Here is a 23,613-nt window from a genome sequence, read left to right on the forward strand (position 1 = left end):
TAAAAGTATAATAATGAAAACCAAATAAATGCATCCTTCTAGGAAGAAAGAGAAGGGATTATCTGGTAGGGAAAGATAGCATGTTTGTTCCTTAATTAAATAAGTTAAAAATCTACCTGTAGGGCTGGGATTGTGGCTCAGTGGTAGAGCATTCGCCTTGCACGTGTGAGACCTGGGTTCACGATCCTCAGCACCACATAAAATAAATAAATAAATAAATAAATGAAATAAAGGTTAAAAAAAAAAATCTACCTGTAATCCCAGCTACTTGGGAGGCTCAATCAGGAGAATGGCAAGTTCAAGGCAAGCCTTGGCAACTTGGCAAGACCCTGTCTAAAAAAGTAAAAAGAGTCAGGGATCTACTACTTCTCATGGATAGAGTGCTTGCCTAGCATGCCTGAGGCCCTGGTTCAATTCCCAGTACCAAAACAGAAGAAAAGTGGGTGGGGGGGGAGTCTTAGATGGGACTGAAGGGCATGCTTTAAGGTGTTTGTCTTGATAGATAGATAGATAGATAGATAGATAGGTAGATAGACAGATAGATATTTGGAAAGAAACATCCTCAGCTTTTTGTGCTTTTTTAAAAACTGAATACATAAACAGGTTAATATAGTATTAGATCTTTTTTTTTTTTTTAGAGAGAAAGAGAGAGAGTGAGAGAGAGAGAGAGAGAGAGAGAGAATTTTAACATTTATTTTTTAGTCTCCGGCAGACGCAACATCTTTGTTTGTATGTGGTGCTGAGGATCGAACCCGGGCCGCACGCATGCCAGGCAAGCGCCCTACTGCTTGAGCCACATCCCCAGCCCTAGTATTAGATCTTAGTTTCCTGTATTTCCTTATGCATTTAGACAACTTATTAAAATGTTTATATATCACTTATACCTCCCCTCTTTAGATTTCTTCCAAAGTTTTCCATGCAGTAGAGTCATTCTTCTGAAACTAAATCAGGTGTCACTCTTCTTTCAATCTTACCATCCCAGTACATTTCAAATAAAATTCTAAGTCCTGAAAGTAACCTGCAGTGCTATGCATTGTTCCTTTGTATCCATAAGCTCTGCATCCATGGATTCAACTAACCATGGATTGAAAATACTGAGGGGAAAAGCATTAAATCTGTACTAAATATATACAGACTTTTTGTTGTTGTTGTCATTCCCTAGACAATATAGTAAATCAACCACTAGCATTTATATTACATAATTATAAGTAATCTGTAGATGATTTGAAGTATGCTGGAGGATGTGTTCAGGTTACATACAATTATTCAGCCATTATGTATAAGGGACTTGGGTCCACAGATTATATCTGTGATGGTTCCTGGAACAAGTCCTCTGGATACCAAGACAACTGCACATGGTCTGGCCTCTGTACCCCTCACTTCATCTTCCTTTACTCACTGCTTTCAAACCTCACTGACCTTCCTGATGGTCTTTAGATACACCAAAATTATTCCTGCCTCTGAAAGGTTTTCTTTTAGTTTTTATTATTTGTGTTGTTCCTTTCCTTTATTTTTTATTTTGGGAGCCTCTTTTTTTATAGGAATGTTTGCTCTCATTTGCCTATCATCTGTATTTGTCTCTTCCTTATTTTCTTCCATTCTTTTAATAAATAATTTAAATACCAATGAAATGCATACATCTTAAGCATACAGTTTGTTGGGTTTTGCTAGTATAACACCTATGTAACCAACACCTGTTACCATCCCAGAAACTTTGTGCCCTTTGCAGTTAACCTCTTGCTCCAAAGGAAACCACTGTTTTGATCTGTATCACCATAGATAGTTCTGCTAGTTGTTTTTCAATTTTTTTTTGTAGTTGTAGATGGACTACAACTTTTTTTATGTGATGCTGAGGATCGAACCCTCACGCATGCTAGGCAAGCGCTCTACCACTGAGCCCCAGCCCCAGCTCCAGCCCAGTTTTGCTAGTTTTTGAAAGTCATAAAAATGGAATCATATAGCATGCATTCTTTTGTTTTTGTTTCTGTTTCATTCAGCATAATGAATCTTTTTGGCGAGTGAATATCGTATTTCACCACATAATTGTCAACACCACATTAATGTATATGTTGAATCTGTGCATACTAATCTTGCACCAAAGACAATGTAGTCATAAATGATTTTTAAGTAGTACGCACACAATTTTTTTTTAAAGCTTCATATAATGGGTTTGACCCACTTTTTTCAAAAGATTCGTCATAAACTCTGTAATGATTACATAGTAAAATACAGTAATTGATTTCTTTTCATTGCTGAGTTTCATTTCATTGTGAGTATATCAGAGTATATGTATCCATTCATTACTGATAGACCTTTGGATTGTTTGATTCTTTGCTGCTAAGAACAAAAGTATTGGGCTGGAGATGTAGCGCAGTGATAGCATTTTGCCTAGGATGCATGAAGTCCTGGGTTTAATTCCCAATACTTCAAACAAACAAACAAAAACAAGGCTATGGCCAAGTGTATAATCCCAACTACTTGGAGGCTGAGGCAGAAAGATTGAAAGTTCAAGGCCAGCCTGGACAACTCAGCAAGACCCCCCCATCTCAAAATAAAATAAAGACTGGGGGATGCAGCTTGGTGGTAGAGCACTTGCCTAGTAAACACTGAGGCCTTAGAGTTTAATGCCCAGTACTACAGAAAAGGGGAAAAGAATAATGGTTTTGAACAACCATTTTTGTAGATATAGATGTGTTTGTTTCTCTTGGCTATATACCTGGGAGCAGAATCATTAAATAATACAGTATGTATTTAACTTAGTAAGGAACTGCTACTCTTTTCCAGTGTGGCTGTACCAATTCACTCTTTTATAAGCAGTGTAGTTGTTTTACATCTTGACCAACATTTGATGTCAGTCTTTTAAAAATGTTGCTCCTTTCATTGGTAAAGTGGTATTTTATTGTTATTTTAATAGAAGTCATTTTATAAAAATATGTGTCATGAATATTCTCCCAGTCTTTGACATATGTTTTCATTTCGTAATGGCATCTTTTTGTGAACAAAATTTTTTTATTTTTGATCAGCCATATTTTCAATTTTGGAGCTCTATTTAAAAAATTCTTCACTGGCCTCATGGGTTACAAATAAAATGTGCTAATATGGTATGTTTTCTTCTAGAAATTATATAATGTTAGGTTTTATATTTAGATCTCTATCAGATCTCAACTTTTTGTACATGGTATGAGGTAGGAGAACAGGTTTTATTTTCTTTTCCAAATGAATGCTTATAATGCTTATTTGTTTCATCACCTTTTGTGTAAAAGATTATCCTTTTTCTATTGCCTTGGAGTCTGACAAGAATCAAGTTAGTATATGTATGTGTTGGTAGATTTTTTTCCTGTTGTTTTTCATTGATCTGTATTTCTTTTATCAGTAAACTTAATTGCTCAAGTTTATTGGAAGCTTGAAATCAGACAATGTAAGACCTCCATTTGGGAGGGTGGAGGCTACTGGAGATCCTTGTACATACCAAGCAAGCACTGTACCATGGGCTATATCCCCAGCCCCCAGACCTACAATTTTTTTTTTTTTTAAGATTACTATGACTATTATAGATCTTTTGCATTTATGTAAATTTGGGGATTCTGATTGAGATTGTGTTGCTCAGTTTGTCCCTCATTGAAATCCTGATAATGTTAAATCTGTAATACATGAACATGTGCTTTTCTTCATTTGTTTAGGTTTTCTTTAATTTTTCTCAGCAACGTTTTGTAGATATCAGTGCACAGGTTTTGCATATCTTTCCTTAAATTAAATTCCTTATATTCCTGTGTATATTATGTTTTTTTGATTCTACTATAAGTAGTATTTTTAAATCTCTATTTTCAACTAGTTGCTACTATATGACACACATAGTTTTTTTGTGTGTATTAACATCGAATCCTGTAACCTTGCTTAAATCACTTTTTAGCTTTTGTAAATTAAAAAAAAAAGATTTTATAGAATTTTCTACATTGGAATCATCTGTAGCTGGAGATCAGTTTACTTCTTTCTTTCTAATCTTTATGCCTTTCCCCCTGTTTTTCTGCACTGGCGGGCTTCCTGATACATTAAAGAATTAAAGTGACAAGAGTAAATATCCTGTCTTTGTTCCTGATCTTAGAAGTTTGTTTATTTCTTTTTAATTGAAAATTTTTCTTCTTTCCTGTCTTCTTTTTCTAAGGTAATATGTGATTATTTGCTGTCATGTTCCTTCTGAGTTAATCTTTATTTCTATAATGATTTTTTTCTTTTATTTCCAATTTTCCCCCAGTTCTATTATTTTAATTTCTGAAAATTTCAAATTCTGATTTTTTTTTATCTTGTATCACTTTCTTAATGTCTTTTGTTTTGAAATAAATTTTCACTGCTCTGTATAAACTATTCTGTTGTGTTTGTATTTAAACAAAAGATGGCTGATGTTTCCTTTCTCTGCCCAGCATTTTCTCCTCAGCATGGTGCTTTGACCTAGAAGAGAATGTTGGCTGTTTAGTTTTAATTATTGTTGTGGTCCCTAATACTTTACTTCATACTGGTTGTAGCCTATGGTAATTTATCTCTATCTGTCCGTTTTGGGAATGGGGAGGGATACATTGCACCCAGTATTTGTTATCCATGGATTTTCCTGACCTAGTTGCTTGGTGTTTTCATGAATTTATTTGGGGAAAGTTCAATAACTGGGCTTCTTTCATCTTAGAGATGCCTAGAGTCTTATTTCTTATTGGTAATACTCATGAAGTAAACCTCACTTTCTTGCAAAATATTCCGGTTGGACATGGTTTGGATCTGTGGTGTGAACAGATTGCCTGCATGCTCTATTTAGAAACAGTATCAGATTATTGATTGTTGATTCCCTTCATTGTAGTGAGTCGATGGAAACAGAAGAAAAAACAGGCAGTGTACTTTCAGGAAAGACACCAGACGCCGTGAGTATGCTTTTTAAACTTGAGGTTGCCATTTAACATGTTGTATTGTAAATTCATTTAAATTTGATACAAAAGTCCCTTTATAAAAAAAAAAAAAAACATTAATCCAAAAAAGCACTTAGAAGAAATCCTGAGACACTTACCAAAGAATGATCTTTGTTCAGAAAACCTTCAAATTAACTGTCAGAAGGTAAGATAAACACGTGGCATTTAACAAATGCCATCCTGTTTAGAGGGCAGGTTAGTTGTTTCTGCTGTTTTAATGTTCACAGTGTATGAAAGGGTGGGGCAAATAGTAGAGCAGTGATGTAAATGTTTCTTCCATCAGGGTTTTGGTTTCTGAGGCTTGGTTTTGTAAATTTCACCTGCTCTCTTCCATGAAGAATTATCTTAATGGCTTAGTAGTTCATGAGATTATATGTATTTGTCAGTTAAACAGTTTTTCAGTTTTTTTCCATCTTTAGCAGGGAGTTTCTCATCTAAAGTATAAGTAAATTCTGCATAAAGTAATTTTTCCTGTGTGTCATTGGTAATTATTCTTTCCTAATATTCTTCTCTTTTTGATATTTTACATTAGGAGCAATTCATTAGAATGAATTGTATTCATCAAGCTGGTGTATTTTATTGGCAACAACAAAGAAAACAAAATTTTCTTCTTTTCAAATAAGGATAAATGCATTTTCTAGATTTTACCATTAAAATGAATTTGTGTATATATGTGTATTAGAGCTGATGAGGTAAAGCTTGCTTAATGAATTTTAGTAATATGTATTTTTGTTGTTTTTGAAGAGTCCAGAGCCCAAGGACCAGACTTTGAAAATGATTAAAATTTTAAGTGGTGAAATGGCTATTGAGTTACATCTGCAGTTTCTAATACGAAATAACAACACAGACCTCATGATTCTAAAAAACACAAAGGTAGGAAATTTATCCACGGTGAAGGTTTTTTTCTTTTATTTGTTGTTGAATACTTTCTTGTATTTTATTCCTGATCAAGGAAATTACTGTCTTGAGTTTTCATAGAAGTAAGTGTGAAGGGTCAGGAGTGTAGTTCAGTGGGAAAGTACATGCTTAGCATTCTTGAGTTAGGCCTTGGGTTCAATCCCAGAACAAAAACTAAACAAAACAAAAAAACAATGAGTGAAACTTTAACTTATTGGAAAGGGAAGGGAATTAGCAATGATTGGGCAGCCATTTTTATGCTAGTCTCTTGGGAAGTTTAGTGAAAAAAAATTTTTTTCCCTTCTTAAAAACTTTTTATCTTGCTGAGTGTGGTGCACATCTGTAATCCTAGCTACTCCAGAGGCTGAGGCAGGAGGATTGTGAGTTCAAGGCCAGCCTAGGCAATTTAGCAAGACCCTATCTCCAAAAAAAGTGGGCTGGTTTGGGGTGGCTTATGACTAGGGATATAGCTCAGTGCTTGGTCTAGTATGTGTGACATCCTGGGTTCACTCCTTAGTACCAAAAAAACCAAATGCTTTTTATTATAATGTATACATTTAATAGTTAGACAAATACCACAATCAGGATATTAATATACCTACATAAACTGTATTTCCTACTAAGTCATTTACTACTCCCTGAGAGTAGAGATTCTTAACCTTGTTACAACCTTTGCTGAGATATTGTTGCTGATAATTATTATTCTTTGAAGGTGTATTTTTCATATTTGATTCAAAAATAGTTTCATATAAAAAGATATATAGCTTAAAAGTTCTTTCTCTTTGTCTCCCTTTTTACTTGATGTACCTTCCCAAAGACATTTATTCTTTTTTTAATGGCTGTATTCATTCATGGACTGAATAGCTGTTTGATCAAAGCATATATGAGAATGCTTTTTGAAACTTTAAAACTAATTTTTCCAAATAGCAAAAAAAGAGTCAAATGATTTGTCTTTGTGATAGTCATTTGAATCTAGTTTATGTAATATAGTCTCACTAAAAATAAAATTATTTTGGTGGTTGCCAGAGGTATAGACTATAGGTTATTCCTACATTTTGGAGACCTTAGCCAAAATGCTGAAGAACAATAGAAAGTTAAAATATTAGAAACCAAAGAATAGAAATTCCACTACCTAAATTCCCACCTAAAATCTGGTATCGACCTTAACTTAAGACTGCAAATAAAACTCTTTGACTTTTTATAAACTAGTTACTTAGTTTTTATAAAGAATGTCCAAAATTTATATTTTGAATCTCAGTTCAGTTTTTGCCACAAAATAGGGCCTCTGAGTATGTGTGAAAGCATGCATGGGTACAAGGCTTTGCCAGTGATCAAAAAAAATCCGCATTTGTTTTTGTAGGATGCAGTACGGAATTCTGTGTGTCACACGGCAACTGTTATAGCAAACTCTTTTATGCACTGTGGGACAACCAGCGACCAGTTTCTGAGGTGAATATGATTGGCAATTTCTACTTTAATATAGAGACAGTGTTGACATCATTACATGCATGTGGAGAGCTTTTTCTATTGACCAGTCCTGAATTTTAAATTACATTTTTGTTATTTTCGGTATATTTTAAAATTTAATTTTCCTTCTCATTTTAAGGTAAAATTAATTCCTTTTATTAGGTGGCTTGATGATATGTTTTGAAGGAAATATATGAAACCCTGAAAATAATAGATTTTGGTTTTGTTCATTATAGAATGAACAAAATTAGGATTATATGTTGTGCATTTTAAAAATCCTTAAAATATTAAAAACAACTTAGAATAGAATCAGTAGTAAGTTGAGATCCACAAAGTAAAATGATGAGATGGTTCAAGGTAAAAAATTTTTTGGTGATACTGGGGACTGAACTTAGAGCTTGGCACATCCTAGGGTGCTAGGCAAGCGCTCTGCCACTGAGTCACATCCCCAGCCCTTGGGGTAAAATTTTAATGCTTTTGACCTGTGTTAAAAAGTTCTGTGAAATTCATTTGTAAACAGGATTACTGAGTTTTCTTTTCTTACAGAGATAATTTGGAATGGTTGGCCAGAGCCACTAATTGGGCAAAATTTACTGCTACAGCCAGTTTGGGTGTGATTCATAAGGTAATATGTATTATTCATTGTGAATAGGCATCAGAACAGAAGCAGTTTTTCTGAAGTTAAGAAAAAATAAAAGCCTTTTATAGTTAGCTAACACACTCATTTTGCTAAGTCAAATCAGTCATCTTACAGAGAAGGGTGAACTAAATAAGATATTAAATTTTATTTAAAAATTTTTTAAATAAGGTAGAATTAATTAAATAAAGTAGAAATTCTTTTCCTGTGGAAGCTGTCTAAACCATTTTGCAAAGTATGAATTAAAATGTTATTTGGGAAAACATTCTAAAACAAAGAAAAGTTTGAAGGATAGACAATGTCTTTTAACTAACTTGTGAGTGAGTCAAAGACTGTCCTCGTTTGAGTGATGAATTTGTATGGGAAAGAGCTCCAGGTAGTGAAGATTCTGGAGGAAAAGCAGGAATCAGAAAATATTGTGTCTGTTTTCCTGTTCCTTTATCTTACTGATATCTTTATGGCTCAAATTTACAGGGTCATGAGAAGGAAGCATTACAGTTGATGGCAACATACCTTCCCAAGGACACTTCTCCAGGATCCGCCTATCAGGAAGGTGGTGGTCTCTATGCATTAGGTCTCATTCATGCCAATCATGGTGGTGACATAATTGATTATTTGCTTAATCAGCTAAAGAATGCCAGCAATGATGTAAGTATTAAAATAGAAAACTAAATTTCTATTACTTATGAGTTTATGAAAATGTTACGTTTCCCAAATCATTTTAGTGAATAAAGATTTGATAGGTTTTGGGAATACCCCAAAAAGTGCTATTTTCCGAAGTTTGTTTTTTTTTTTTCCTTAAGGTAATTTCCTTTTTTAAATTTTCTGTAAGTTAAAATTGTGCTTTCCACTCCTTTGAATCCTGTATATGAAAGCAAAACAAAGTACCATACTAAAGTATGTTGTAAAACATATGTAATTTCTTGACGCTTGTAGACATTTTGGAATAAGTGATCTTAGAATCTTAACATTGTCATTTTTTTTTTAACATTATCAATTTATAGAAACCTAACCTCCCCACCCCCCCGCCAATTACACATGCTCTCACAGAAATTAGAATTCTTGCTTGTTTCGATTTTGATAATTTTTTTAATGTAATTCCTTTGGAAAAACTAAATAGCCCTATTGTTATCTTATAGAACCCTGAAATAGGATTTTAGATTTTAGACTTTAGCTTTTATGTTCAAGAAAGCTCTTTTTAGAAAGCTATCAGGAAAGTGGCTAAGTAAGCCAGAACACCTTATCCTCACACTTAAGTGAAAAGATGGAGCCAATAGGATGGTCTATCTCAGCTCCTAGGCCCCTTCTCTACAAATCTTGTATGCATTGATGTGCCTTTACCTCACTTCCTCTAGTATCAGATATGTTTATGGTTATCAAAATCCAATAGCAATAGAAAGTTATAGAAACCTCTTCTGACTGACTTAAACAGGGAGTTTGTCAGAAGTTGCTTGTATAACTAATGGAAAAACTGATGAACCAGTTCCCACAAAGGTTAAGAGTCAGGCACCTTTGGAGGTCTTTGTAACAGGATCTAACACAATCATCTCTTCAGGGCCCTACTGTTAGGATGAATGAACTTGAAACATTTTTTGCCTTTGATTTATAAAATCCCAGAAAAGAGACATTCTATTGGGCTAGCTTGGGTCAGAGCTCATACTTTTGTTAAGTTTAGGTAGGAGCTTCCTAAATGACAGTCCCCACCAAGACTAAGTAGTCAAGGAATATATTCCCAAGACATGGTTGGCATGCTGTCACCAGTAAAAGAATATTGTACATTCAAAATTGACATGATTACTAAAGTCTCCTTTTTAAAATTTTTAAGACCAGCTTTTGTCCTCTGGCCCCTTTTTCTCCCACTTTATTTATTTAGGTATCTTCTCTAGCTCCTCCTCCTGCCTCCTTCCCCTCAGACCACAAGCATACTTAGGTCTTACTTATTCCTCCAAAAACCTCTCCCTGACACTTGCATCTTCCTCTTGGTTATTGTACAGTTTTCCTCTCCTTCTATAAATTTATTGAAAGAGAGTTGTGGTCTCTCTGTTCACTTTTTTTTCCTCCCATTCATTTCCCAACTCTTCTATTGCTTCAGCAAGCATCATTCGTTCAAACTGAAATTGCTCAGGTTACCTCTGGCCTTCTGATTATCACATTCTTTGATCATTCTCATTGAGCCAACTTCTACATATTTAATGTCTCCAAAATGATTCTGGAGTTAGAATAAAAGCTTGATTTTAAGTATAAAAGCTTGGATTTTAAGTACAGTGTTACAAATCAATGAAGCTAACATTTTTTCCCTAGATCGTTAGACATGGAGGCAGCCTGGGTCTTGGCTTGGCTGCCATGGGAACTGCACGCCAGGATGTGTATGATTTGCTAAAAACAAACCTATATCAGGATGATGCTGTGACAGGTAAACATTTGTTTTCTAAAGACAACAAACTTTGGAATTAATGTAATTGTGGGGTTTTTTCCCCCCATTTTGTCATAGCCTCTTAAAAAATCAAATGGATACTCTACTTGGAGAGTAGATTTTGCCCCATTTTGCCCCATGTTTTGTGGTACATAGGCTTTTCAAAATGGTATAGCCTGTGTGTCCTTGTAGAACTTTTTCAAATAGGAAGTTATTAGATTGATATCCTTATATCATGAGGATATTCTGTTGTTTGGTGACAGTATAGGAAAAATGCCATAAATTGCCATATATGTCTTCTTTGGAGTTATTGTAGAATTTGATGGTGCATTCTGTCAAGGCTCAAAAGGAAAACAGCTATAAATATTTGAATATATTTTCACATATAGTATTTTTCTTTTTATCAGATGTTTTGAAAAACAGTGCTTAATGGATGTTTTTGATCATTGAGGCAATTGGTGCAACTTTCTATTGGATGTATTTTATTGACTTTGTAAACGTTACTCTTGCTTTTTAATATTTTACTCTTTATTCCCTAGGAGAAGCAGCTGGGCTGGCTCTAGGTTTGGTTATGTTGGGCTCTAAAAATGCCCAGGCTATTGAGGACATGGTTGGATATGCACAAGAAACTCAGCATGAGAAGATTCTACGTGGTCTTGCAGTTGGCATTGCATTAGTGATGTATGGGAGGATGGAAGAGGCTGATGCTCTCATTGAATCTCTGTGTCGTGATAAGGTGAGGTCCTGTTTATCCTCTTCTCACTTGCCCTCTCTCATTACGTCCAGTGGATTTATTTGCCCATAAAACTTGCAGGGTATATTAGTTCTAATAAAATTTAAGTTGAATGGGAGTAATTTGAGGATCTTAAATTTAGCCATGGCTTCAAAACAGTGATAATTCAGATAAGTTAATCTAGAAAAGTTCTTTAGGAATTTACAAGTTGATTTCTTTTAGAAAAATATTTTTAGAATATCATATATTTTTAATAAGATACTTCATTATTATTTCATCAGAAAACAATGACACTCTCTATTTATTGTGGTAAGGTTTTTCCTGTTTTCACAATGATACTGTATGTGATAGGTAGTCACTGATAAATGGTAGCGTTCTCTAAAAATCTGATAAAAACAACCACTGTTTTATAAAATTATTGTTAATTTGTTCATCCACCAGACTGTGTTTCTTTGAGCGGGTGCCATATTTCTTTCTTTCTTTTTATTTTTTTATTTTTTTAAATTGTTGATGGACTTTTATTTTATTTATTTGTATGTGGTGCTGAGAATCGAACCCAGTACCTCACACATGCAAGGGCAAGTGCTCTTTCACTGAGCAACAACCCCAGCCCTTAGTGCCATATTTCTTTGAGTGCTCAATACCCAGGAATTACATAATGAGGTAAAAGTGAAAGTTAAAATAAGGAATTAGAAGTCAGCTTCTTTTTTGTTTGATAATTGGGAATTGACTATCCCAAGATTGTGGGTGTTAATATTGACTTAAGTTTATACTTCCTAGAAAGTGTGGGGTGGGATAGACATGTTGTGCAGATCTTTTATTTCCTCATTCATTTGGAAAACTAATAACCACAATTCTCTTTGTGTTCATTTTTCCTATCTGAAACCAGTTTACTTGGTGGATGCCTCTATGCCTATTAACTGTAGCAATTCCTATTTTGTTTTGTTCATTTGAGTTTGGTTTGGGGGATTGGGTCCCACTATGTTGCCCAGGCCTTCAACTCTTGCTCAAGGGATCCTCCCACCTCAGCTCTGAAGTAGCTGGGACTACACGGTTATGCCACCATGCCTAACAGTATTGTGCTAAGTTGACGATTAGTGTTGAATTTTATTCTTTCTTAGGACCCAATTCTTCGAAGGTCTGGAATGTATACTGTCGCCATGGCTTATTGTGGCTCTGGTAACAACAAAGCTATTCGACGTCTACTGCATGTTGCTGTAAGTATTTTGTCCTTTCTTGGAAATGGGGCAGAAGGGAAAGTTTTCAGGTGGATAGTATGTATTTAGATGACAGCAGCACAAATACCACATGACTACCAGTAGTAAGTTTTAAGTTGGAATTCTTTTTCATTACACAGTAGACCATAACCCAACATTAGGTTCATGTAGGTTTTCAGAAGGAGATGAGAAAGAAGAATAATACCAGTAGGAATGGAAGTCTTTAAAGCCAGTTAAGTGCAATTTCTGAAATCTCACTTTAAGGAGCACCCTCGTTTATAAACAAGACCATGTAAAAATGCAGTCATCCTGAATAGGGAATCTAATGATCAACAAGGAACCATTTCTTTTTGTAGCCCATGAAGTTAGCTTCCAAGTACCCCTTAGGGACATGCTCAGTTACAAAAGACGTATTGTACAGGAAAGCCCATGCTCATTTTTTCCAATAGACATCATCTGTAGTCTTCTAAATACAGGTGTACTTTATCAAGAATAAATAGTATTGCCTATTTACATTCTATTACTATCTACATTCCATGTGTGTTAACTTACTTGATTTCTGTCATCATCCTGGTGTAAGAAGGTAAACCCAAGGTCACCTTCCCATGCAGAAAGATGTAGAACTTTTAATTAATCCCTTCTTTCCAAAGAGATTCACATCCTACAATATTAATGAGTAATTTAAACTTGGGACATACTTCTTTGGAAAAAATATTGAAGGAACGGTAGGATGCAGCTGAAATAGTTTTAAGAAGTTGCCTTGAATCCCAAACTTCACCAGGCTTTAAAGGCTTGTAATTCTTGAAATAGAATTTCCAGATGATTTTTTTTTTTTCTACATCAGGGAAAGACTTTTTACATACATGTGTCATCGTTTTAAAATTTTATTTACCATGTATATCTAAAGTGTACAACATGATGTTTGATATATACAATAGAGAGAAAGCATTCTAATGAAGGAACACTATACTTAAACAATGTGACCCACTCATCAGTTTCATCTAGGGATAGAATGCATGGTATAATATAATCTTTTAACTCTTCCCATAGGTAAGCGATGTTAATGACGATGTCAGGAGGGCAGCAGTGGAATCACTTGGGTTCATTCTATTCAGGTAATAATTTCTAATTTCTGATTCTGTATATTTCATTTGTTTTATTACTGTTCATTTAAAAAAGAACAAAGAATGTCATGGGTTTTGAGAAACTATTTGATAAGAAGTAAAACAATTCATTCTGTTCATTTTTTAATAACATTTTGCTCAACTATTTAATTCCAAACAACAGCTCCAGTATACTTTTGTGTGTATTAGTAATTCAGCTAGTAATGCTACCTGTTACGTGAGTTTATAAAGTTCTTAAAGATATTTAAGGACAGTAGAATGTAAAAGGCCTTGCTTAAATGCAAAAACTTGAAAACTTTGCAGTTCATAAATATTATTTTGGGCTTGCAGATATGAAGATACCCTTGACAATATAGTATGGTTGTGTTTAAGAAGGCACATTCTAAATCATTCTGCTTGGGTTGAGTCTTGGGCAAGTTACTCAACTTCTTTGAGCCCCAGTTTCTTCATCTGTAAAAGGGGTATAATAATACATAATGGAGAGTAATTTTTTCTGACAGTTAAATTAATATGCTTAATGCTTTTAGAACTGTGTATGGCACTAGTTGGACTACCTAAACATGTTAGTAGTGGTAACTTTAGCGGTAACTGTGGTAGTATTGATGGTGATACATGTGGTAGTACTTCTTCCAGTAGATTTCATTACTTTCTACTTAGCTCCCATCTCAAATAACCATTCTTCTTTTAGTAAAATACGTTAAAATACAATGAAAGAAGGTTAAAAAAGAAATTGCACAATAAAATTCGTTCCCAAGATACATGTCAGATGAATCAAGTGTCTCATATCCTTTTACTCTCTAGAATACACTTTCTTCCCCAGGTTCCCTGGGTGTGAAGCTTTGTTGTAAAGATGTAGTATAATTCAACATTTATATACTTGAAAATCCACTGGGATTACAGGATAGTTACAGGATCCTTTCCATAATATCCCAGATAGGTAGTTATCCACTTACTGCAAGCTGTAAAATATTTTCTTTCTGTTGTGGATAAAGATGTCAAGTAAAACAGAGCAAAAACATGACTAGGAATATAGTTCAGTGGTAGAATGCATGCTTAGCATGCTTGGAGCCCAGAAAACTCCCAAAAAAGCAAAACAAAAACACAGAGCAAAATAAAGGTCCATATAACATGCTAATAGGCTTTATATTACACCAGTTTTTTTACAGTGAGATTGTTCAACTGACTGCTAGTCTCTTTGCTGTGCTATTTATTATTCTCGGAGACGTTAGAGAACATTCACTGAACCCTATCAACATTAACATTCACCAAGATCTACTAGTTCTGGTACTTCTACAATAGCATATGTGATTAGTTTGGTATAATTTTCTTATGTGACACTTTTCATGGAAGTGTCAGATGTTCACTGATGCCTTTTGTAATATCTGACAAAACCTATATATACATATATATTAAGCTATTCTGCTCTTTTTTTTTTCTTTTAAAAGATCTACAACAGGGCTGGGGTTGTGGCTCAGAGGTAGAGTGCTCACCTAGCATGCATGAGGTAATGGGTTTGATCCTTAGCACCACATAAAAATAAAATAAATATATTGTGTCCACCTATAACTAAAAATAAATATATTTTTTTTAAAAAAAGATCTAAAACAGACTCTACACTTTTAATTTCTTGAATTCCTCATTTTCTGTTTTTGAACATTGGAATATTAGCCACTTACAGGTATTTTTTTTTTTTTTTTTTTTTTTTTTTAAAGAGAGAGTGAGAGAGGAGAGAGAGAGAGAGAATTTTTAATATTTTTATTTTTTAGTTATCGGCGGACACAACATCTTTGTTTGTATGTGGTGCTGAGGATCGAACCCCGGGCCGCACGCATGCCAGGCGAGCGCGCTACCGCTTGAGCCACATCCCCAGCCCACTTACAGGTCTTTGGTACATTTGCTAGTAGAATTTCATAATTACATCTACAAATCTATTTTATTTCAGGGAAGTAATTTATTTAGCTTTGGATTTAAAATCTAAGGCAGTCAGTCTCTTCATTTGTTTTGCATTTTGATCAGTCTTTTTTATCTTTTAAAATCATTTTCTTAAGAGAAAAGATGTAAGCAAAATAGAAGATAAATAGTTTTCTTTCTTTCCTGCGATCTTTGTCATGCCAACCAGCCAGGCTTTGATCCCAACCTTTCCCTATTCTTGTTAGGTCTAGACACAGTTGAAAAATAAAAACAAAAACATGGTTTGTCATTGCCATCAAGAATGGGTTTTTTTTCTTAATACCTTTATTTATTTTTATGTGGTGCTGAGGATCAAACCCAGGGCCGCACACATTGTAGGCAAGCACTCTACCACTGAGCCACAATCCCAGCCCTTGTTTTTTTTTAAAGAGAGAGAGAGAGAATTTTTAATATTTATTTTTTAGTTTTCGGCGGACACAACATCTTTGTTTGTATGTGGTGCTGAGGATCGAACCTGGGCTGCACGCATGCCAGGCGAGCGCGCTACCGCTTGAGCCACATCCCCAGCCCCCAGCCCTTGTTTTAATTCTTAATGGGGAACTAGATGTTTTTATTATGAGAAGTATATTCTTCTAGTTGTATCCTTAATAACTGTTGAATTGTATAGAGTCCTACTCATATTTGTCTCTTAGTTGTTTTGTCCTTCATTGCCAACTGTAAATTCTTCCTGTTAGTGATTTTATATTTCACATCCATATAATTAACGACCTACTATATGTATTTTGGTACTTGAGAAATTGATTGGCTTAATGAAACACTTTTTCCCTTTTAACTCAACAGTGCTTCTCTCAAATTATCAAAATTTATTTCTGCTCTTTTATTTCCTGTAGCTCACACATGTACTGAATTCCCAGTTTCAGCAGCAGATGTCTCCTGTGAGCTGTTCTTAGGCTTTGCCACACTTTCTACTAAGTACTAGGATAGTGAGATCCAGCTGATGAATTGTTAATTAATGTGCTACTTTGAAGGGACCTTTCTGAGTTATCTTTCCATTATATGGTTCTTTAAGAAATAGGGGCTAGGAGATGTGAGGACATTCTAGCTATGACATTTGTCACCCCATTGATCACCAGGGTAGATCTGGCTGATCTGGCTGATGACATGGGTGTTCCCTTCCTCCCGCACAGCTCCTTATGCATTCCTCCAAAAGCTGCATGCTGTCAAAGAGAACAGCTTTCCCCATGGAATGGGTCCTTATTCATGAGTCAAGGGTATATGAGTAGCTACAATACCCTGCTAGATTCCCAAACTCATTCTCAAGAATTAGGAACTGGAAATGATTTAAAGATGATCTTGTCTAAAACTTAAAGATGAAGAAAAGTAAATATATTCAACAATTTAAGGACTGGAGCTAAAATCAAGTTCTTTAAATTGTAGTTTAGTACCATTTTCCTAAAAGTAAAGTCTTTTAAAGATGGAAGAAACTTAAAAATTAATAAATATTCTGCTTTTTTAAAAAGAATAAGGAAGTTGAATTCCAAAATAGTTAAAGTTTCCATTATCATGGACTAATGATAGAACTGAGATTCTGAATAGTTTCATGGTAGATCTGGGTTTTGTCCACTATGCCTTTCAGGCAGAGTCCTATCTCCCTCTGATAGAACATTTTTATTCTCAAATTTCTTCATTAACTTCAACATTTGGGAATTGTCTGTCCTGTCTTCTAAGGCTATTACGTGTTTTTTGATGTGCCATCATTTACTTTCTTTGTTTTTTATCTTTTATTTTTTGTCTTTATTCTTTTATTCTATTCTTTTATTCCCTGTTATCACTTTTGAAAATGACTCTTCAGACATTTGGCCTTGTACCATGTTTTAAGGATTTTACCTTTAATATTTTTTGGACTTCTTTCGGATATGTTTATTGGCTAGCAATACTGAAAACCTCTTAGTAAACATTTTATTCATGCTTCATTAAACTATGATGAAATTTTCTTTGTGTAAAATTCTCATGTCTCCTTTATTCATAAGACAGTCCGTGGGGTTGCAGTATTTTCTCTATTTCTGTAGTTGTGTATTGTTATTCATTCGTGATGATTATGATAGAAGTAAAAAACTGAGACCTGTTCTTGTTAAGTTAAAATGAGTGTAATTTTTATCAAAATAAATGATCTTAAGTGAACACCTAATATGTAAGTGATTGGCCCCATTATTATCAGTCTGGTCAGCACTTTTTTTTATTATAGTAACTCTTTGTACAATATTGGGCTTAGCATTAACTGAACCTCATTTGGAAATGATTGAAGTCTAAATTATTTTAACTGAACATTGGAAAGGAAAATGAAGAAAGAAGTCAAAAGTAACACTGGTCTTTATGTACTTATTAAGTTGCTATATTGGTGAACAAGTTGATAATCTGAAATGGACATTTCTTAAAATTAATGTTGAAAGTCCCTTGTTGTTATTATAGTCTGTTATAATTTGAAATTAATTATTTCTCAATGTATATATTTGTATGCTTTGAGATATAAATAGATCTTGCAAGATGAATAAGAGATTGTTGGTGCAGAAATTTTTTTAGACCACACAGATTCCTTAAATATAAACATTTTTCATCATCTTGTCCCTTATAATTTGAAGCAACTTTAGCAATCAGCCACTTGCCACTGAATGCAGGATTCATCTTTACAATATTCCCATTCTCAGTTTTTTTAATTTGCCATGTTAGTGATTAAACCCAAGGCCCCATGGATGCTAGGCATGGGGCCTTGGGTTCAATCATGCTTGGTTCAATCATGCTAGGTTCTACCACTGAGTAACATCCTCAGCCCTTTTATTCACAGTTTTATATAAATTTGATACATATTCACCACGTTCTTTCCTGCTTCAGTATCTTTGTATTTACATTCTGGATGCTTCAACTTTTCTTTCTTTCTTTTTGTCTTTTTCCTATACCTTTGTTTTCCCCTCTCCTTTAACTGACAGTAATTCGGAATAGAATGAGAGCTTTTTTTCAAAATTATTCTAGACAGCTGTAACCTGTTTCCCTTTGAAAGTAAGATTATGAGATAGAATCTCTTTGTTACCTTTGGGATGTTTAACTGTTGGATTTGCTTTCAAGTTATAGATTTCTTTATAAGGTATCCAGTAAGATGGAAAGACGAGCTATGTATCAAAGTGGTAAAAATTTGAAATTATAATGTACTTTTTTCAGAAATAGTTGATATTGGAGTTGTATTTCATTTTGTGGAATATTCTGGCAAGACTAGAATGATTTCATTAACTTAGTTTTGTGGGGTTTTTTTTTTGTTGTTGTTTTGTTTTGTTTTTTAGGAATGTAAAGTTTTTTGCTTCTTATCTTGGGTAACCTACCTTTAATATTGCTGAAAAATCTTAGACAAATAGGGAACAGTGCTGAAAGCTTTGATTTAAGAACTAAATTTGTAAGATGTACTTTTCTTAGCAGATGAAATAGGACCCATAAGTAAAGGTAACAGATCAAGATCTGTGTATTAGATTCATGTTCTAGGAAAGGATTCTATCACTGGGACAATATATGCCTGTTTGACTAATGCTGAGGTTCTCCATGGTCAACACGTTTCTTGAAGTCATTATCCTAAACTGAGTAAGTGATGGAGCTGTGGGCTGAGGCAAAAGTATGGATCAGCTTTAAATGGAAAAACTAAGGCAAGGACTGTTTTCACTGCTGATCTACTCAGCCTAAATTTGTTTACCATTTATAAGTAGCATAAAAAAAAGTAAATAGATTGAATTGGCTACCATTTACTGAGTGTCTACTATTTATTCATCTTATCCTCCTGAGTACTGCACAAAATGTAGATGAGAAAACTGAGACTCAAATAAATTAATATCATTTCTAAATTAAATCTGCTATTCAGTGAGTGGCCTGGAAAGGATCAATGAAAAGATTTTGGGCCAGAAGGTCAACTGCATCATTGGGCAAACACAGGCACAGTGATCTCAGTTTTATAAGCTCACTTACTGTTAAGTCTCCAGATTGAGATTCCATGCTTCCAGTTTGTGTGTGTTCGTTAGTACTTTTAAGAAGCATAATGTGATTCAGATACCCAAGACCACTTTAATTTGCTTTCTCCTCCTCCTCGTCCAGTTGACCCACTTCTGATTAGATGCATACTACAGTGATTTAACAGATAGGATCATCATTTTATATACTTATCTTTAGCTCTTGGTCCTGTTGGCTTTTGCTTTAAGACCTTGAAGGCAAGGCTATGTTTGTTTGTCCTATTTCATTCTTAGCACAACTTTGCTTACTCTTAGGAACCAAATAAAATGTTAAATTGACATTTTTTTAAAGCCTGAACTTTATTGACTTATTTAATTTTATTTCCTTTGAAAACCACATTTAACCAGAGTGCTGGATTATTTTCATTTGTAGCCATACACCATTATTTTTTAATGGAATAATTTTGCCCAAATAAGGAAAATTAGATAATCTTAACACTTAATTCTTAGTTCAAAGAATTGATTTAATATATGACATAAAATTCTTCGTTATCTAATTCTTGGTGAACTTACATCTTGTTCATCACCTTGCTTGTCATTATGTCAGGTGAAAACTCTGTCAGTTCTGCTATACATAACTGACTTGCTCTTCAGTTTTGTCACCTTCATTTTCAGTGAGGAGAAGTGTATCCAGTAGAATGATTGATGAAGACTGAATGGTGGAACTTCGGAGCCTCATTGGGCTCTGGTACATGGCAGGACTAATCCCATTTCGAATTCCATGTTTCATGAAAAATTTAGAGTTCTCTGCCATTGCATTCTGGAAGTAGAGCTTACCAGAGCATTTTTGCAGAGTTTTTACAGACTTTGTAGCCCGGTAATTACAGGTGATGTATCGGCCAAATGCATCCCGAAATGTCTTATTGAAGAGGGTGTAGACAAGAGGATTTACCCCTGAAGAAATGTAGCCGATCCATACAAATATCTCCAGGAGCATTTTAAGAGTAGTTTGGTTGCAGGAATCACACAAAGCTAAAGTAATATTTGTAATAAAAAAGGGACACCACATGAGCAAAAAAAGGAAAAACACAATTCCAAGGACCTTCGAAGCTCTTTGTTCATTGGAAATTGTTTGTGCTGACTTTTTTCCAACTGTAGACATTCGTCGCGTAAGTGTTTCTTCACTTGAGTTGGGCACAGTCTTGTCCTGACGAGAACCATACAGCATTGCCACCTTTTCAGGTGATGAGCAAGGTGTTTCATCCCTTTGGAAAACTGTGGACACAGTCAGCCATGTTAGGCGTTGAGGTGGCTTGTTTTTGACCCAATAAGCTTTCCTCTGTAACGCGTGGATAGTAAGAAAGTAGGTGACAATCATGATCCCAAGAGGTGTGAAGAAGGCAGCCATTGAGCCAAAGAGCATGAAATTGCCAAAACGTTCCTTAGTCAGCTCACAGGTAATATTGTTTGGGTTATGCAAATCAGTGTCTATGCCTTTAATGGGTACTGGAATGGCAATGCCTATGGAAGAGGAAATGAGATAAATTGAGTCATTTTATAAATTGTAACACTTAGATTTAGGTCCCTTCAGGTTTTATCCTAGTAACTTTATGCTGGTTAGTGCATTGTAATTCCTGGACGCACAGTGTAGAATCTATCAAGGCATTGTATCAGTGGAACTTTTGACAGAACCTAAATAAGCAAGTCTGCCATTTTTAAACAAAGAGGTTGGTTAGTGATTTTAGGTTTATAGTGAGAGCTTTCCTAAAGCTATAATATGTCCATGATAAAGTAGGGAATGTCTTTATTTGTTCTGTGTTTTTATAAGCTATTTTTTAGTTTTGATCTATCCCAGGTTAAGGAAAAGAAATTCAGAAGAGAAACTGCTTTTATTTTAATATTCAGTATAGATAATCTGAAGAGCCTTCAGACAGCTAGCTGTTCAGTGTCTTAATTCTCAGTAGGTATCTATTTTACTTATTATCTTTGAGGTTCATTTAACAGGAAGTTTAATCTTTGTCTTTTAATCCTTTCCTTTTAACTTCTTATGGAAAACTTAACTTTTCTTTTTTAAAAATGGTACTTAATTTGAGAGAATGTGAATTGTGAAATTTATTTCAAGATTTAGAGTTTTTCTAATAGACATGAATAAAAGGTACCTCATGTGAATTTCTTAATATTTTAAATACCAAGAAGTAAGTATTTAAATGTGATGTTTCTTAGTGAAGTAGCTTATTGGAAAATTAATAGCGCAAGGGTTAGACTAAATCCTTTCCCCTTGAAGTAGATATTTTTTAAAATGTCTGAATTAATTGATCTTTTGCCTTGTGTTGTGTGAATTCAAAAGCACTTCATTATCTGCATACCATTTTAATGATAGCTAACGAGCCCTTGACAGGAATATTTTCCTCAAACCCTTTCTAGTGGATACAGCTACAGTCCCTGCTTTTCCTCATGTTCACCACCAGAAAGAAGATTCCCTTAGAATAGGATAAGTGTACAGAATCTTAGGTCAACCTACTATGGCTTTAAAAATTGGCTCACATTCTGTTGTTGTAAAAATATGGCTCACACAGCCATACCCATTTATTAGCATGTTGTTTATGGCTGCTTTTGTGGTACGACCAGAGAGTAACCGTGAAAGAAACCACATGGTACCTGCATGCCTGAAGTACAGACTTTCTTGACCTTTTAAGAAAAAGTCTGCTGACTCCTATTCTCCCCTATTGCTTCAAGGTCATCACTCTAGTATTCTTTCTCCCCTCCAAACACTTCCCTTTTGAAGTCTATTAAATCGATTTATACCACTCTTTTTTCCATCCTGGTCATTGAGTAGCCTCTCTAGGACATTTGTCCCTCTCTCTCAAAGGTTTTAGTACCTTGCTGTAGTCTTCCTCTCTCTTGCTCACTTGCCATCATCTTGCATGACTTCATTCCATTGATCACTCTTCTAACACTTAATTTTATATCTTGAACTCGACTCTTATTATTTGTCCAGCTTCTTGCTGGACAGCTTCTCTTTACAATATCTTAGTGAATAGTCTGCCTAAACTCTCTTTTCACATTCCAGTAGCATCCCCATCAAGGCTTACATTATCTTCCTGTCCAGCTTCTTGATCAATAACTTTTGAGTTTTCACTGGCACTTTGTATACCCTTACCCTCTTTTATACTTACTGTTTCTAGGTGTTACTTAGGTGTTTTAGTTCATTTTATGCTGTTATAACAGAATTCCACAGACTGGATAATTTATAATGAAAAGAAGTTTATTTGGCTCACAGTTCTGGAGATTAAGAAGTCCAAGATCCAGGGACTGCTTCTGATGAGGATCTTCTTGCTGCATCATAACATGGTGGAAGGTATCACATGGGGGAGAGAGAGAACAAGAGAGAGGCCCAAACTCATCCTTTATAAGGATGAACCCATTCCCTTAATGGCTTTAATGGTTCATAAAGGCAGAGCCGTCATGACCTCACCTCATCTCTTCAACACTGTTAAGATTAAACTTCCAACAAGTGAACTTTGGGAGACATGTTCAACCCATAGCACTAGGATAACTGTAAATTCAAAAGGAAGAAAATGAGCTCTCTTCAGCACTTTGTAGAATTTTGAAACTGAACTTACCCTGTCATCACATTTTCTTTTTTTACAGTTACTAAATTGTGATTGGTTCTATAAGGAAGAGGGTGATGAAGCAAAAGGAGCATTGGTCTTGGCCTTGCTGCTATAAAAATCCTTAAGCCAACTATTTAAAATTTTTAGGTTTCTCTTTTTGTATCTATAAAAGGAAGACAGGTTCTAACATCCTTTCCAAATCTATAAACCTGGAGTCTTCCTTTTTCTCCTGCATACTTTATCACTTTGTATTTTGTTTATGTATCTGCTTTTCTTGAATGTAGGGATTCTTATTTCTGTGTATTCTTAGTACATAGCATATTATAGACACTCAGTTGAAATTTGATCAATTTATAAATTTCATGTTATCCTGACTTTATTTAGATACTTTTCTAACCAACAGGTTGTTTATCACACTGGTTTGATCATATTTCAGTGTCAAATATTTTAATTCTTCACTAAGGACCCGCTTCCCTTTTTCCTTTGCTTCTATTTTCTCCCTCCTCCCCTTTATCCCAACACACAAACCTCACTCACTCATTGAAGTGAGCTTTTTTTTTTTTTAAGGTCATTTGAAATGAATGACTACACACTTCAAAGTTTGTTATTTAACACCCATTTTCTCCCCTTTCTCTAGCTTTTTTTTTTTTTTTTTTTTTTTTTTTTTT

At 34.6% G+C, this 23,613-nt stretch overlaps 2 protein-coding genes across 4 annotated transcripts in view; one reads left to right on the top strand and one right to left on the bottom strand.

Annotated features, from left to right (window-relative positions):
* Psmd1 (proteasome 26S subunit, non-ATPase 1) overlaps positions 1-23,613 on the top strand; it is a 94,352-nt gene that overhangs the window by 14,038 nt on the left and 56,701 nt on the right. Inside the window, exons 8-16 of the mRNA XM_048808728.1 lie at positions 4,844-4,904; positions 5,694-5,822; positions 7,207-7,295; positions 7,860-7,938; positions 8,425-8,598; positions 10,252-10,363; positions 10,903-11,099; positions 12,218-12,313; positions 13,364-13,428. Coding sequence (XP_048664685.1) covers positions 4,844-4,904; positions 5,694-5,822; positions 7,207-7,295; positions 7,860-7,938; positions 8,425-8,598; positions 10,252-10,363; positions 10,903-11,099; positions 12,218-12,313; positions 13,364-13,428 — 1,002 coding nt within the window. The remainder of the gene's footprint in view (positions 1-4,843; positions 4,905-5,693; positions 5,823-7,206; positions 7,296-7,859; positions 7,939-8,424; positions 8,599-10,251; positions 10,364-10,902; positions 11,100-12,217; positions 12,314-13,363; positions 13,429-23,613) is intronic.
* Positions 19,683-23,613, bottom strand: part of Htr2b (5-hydroxytryptamine receptor 2B) — a 17,708-nt gene continuing 13,777 nt past the window's right edge. For all 3 annotated transcript variants that reach the window (XM_048808730.1, XM_048808729.1, XM_015481535.2), the window contains one exon: positions 19,683-20,852. In XM_048808730.1, the coding sequence (XP_048664687.1) occupies positions 19,960-20,852 (893 nt within the window). In that variant the 3' untranslated portion in view covers positions 19,683-19,959. The remainder of the gene's footprint in view (positions 20,853-23,613) is intronic.

This window comes from Marmota marmota, unplaced genomic scaffold (assembly GCF_001458135.2).
Source record: "Marmota marmota marmota unplaced genomic scaffold, marMar, whole genome shotgun sequence".
Classification (NCBI taxonomy): domain Eukaryota; kingdom Metazoa; phylum Chordata; class Mammalia; order Rodentia; family Sciuridae; genus Marmota; species Marmota marmota.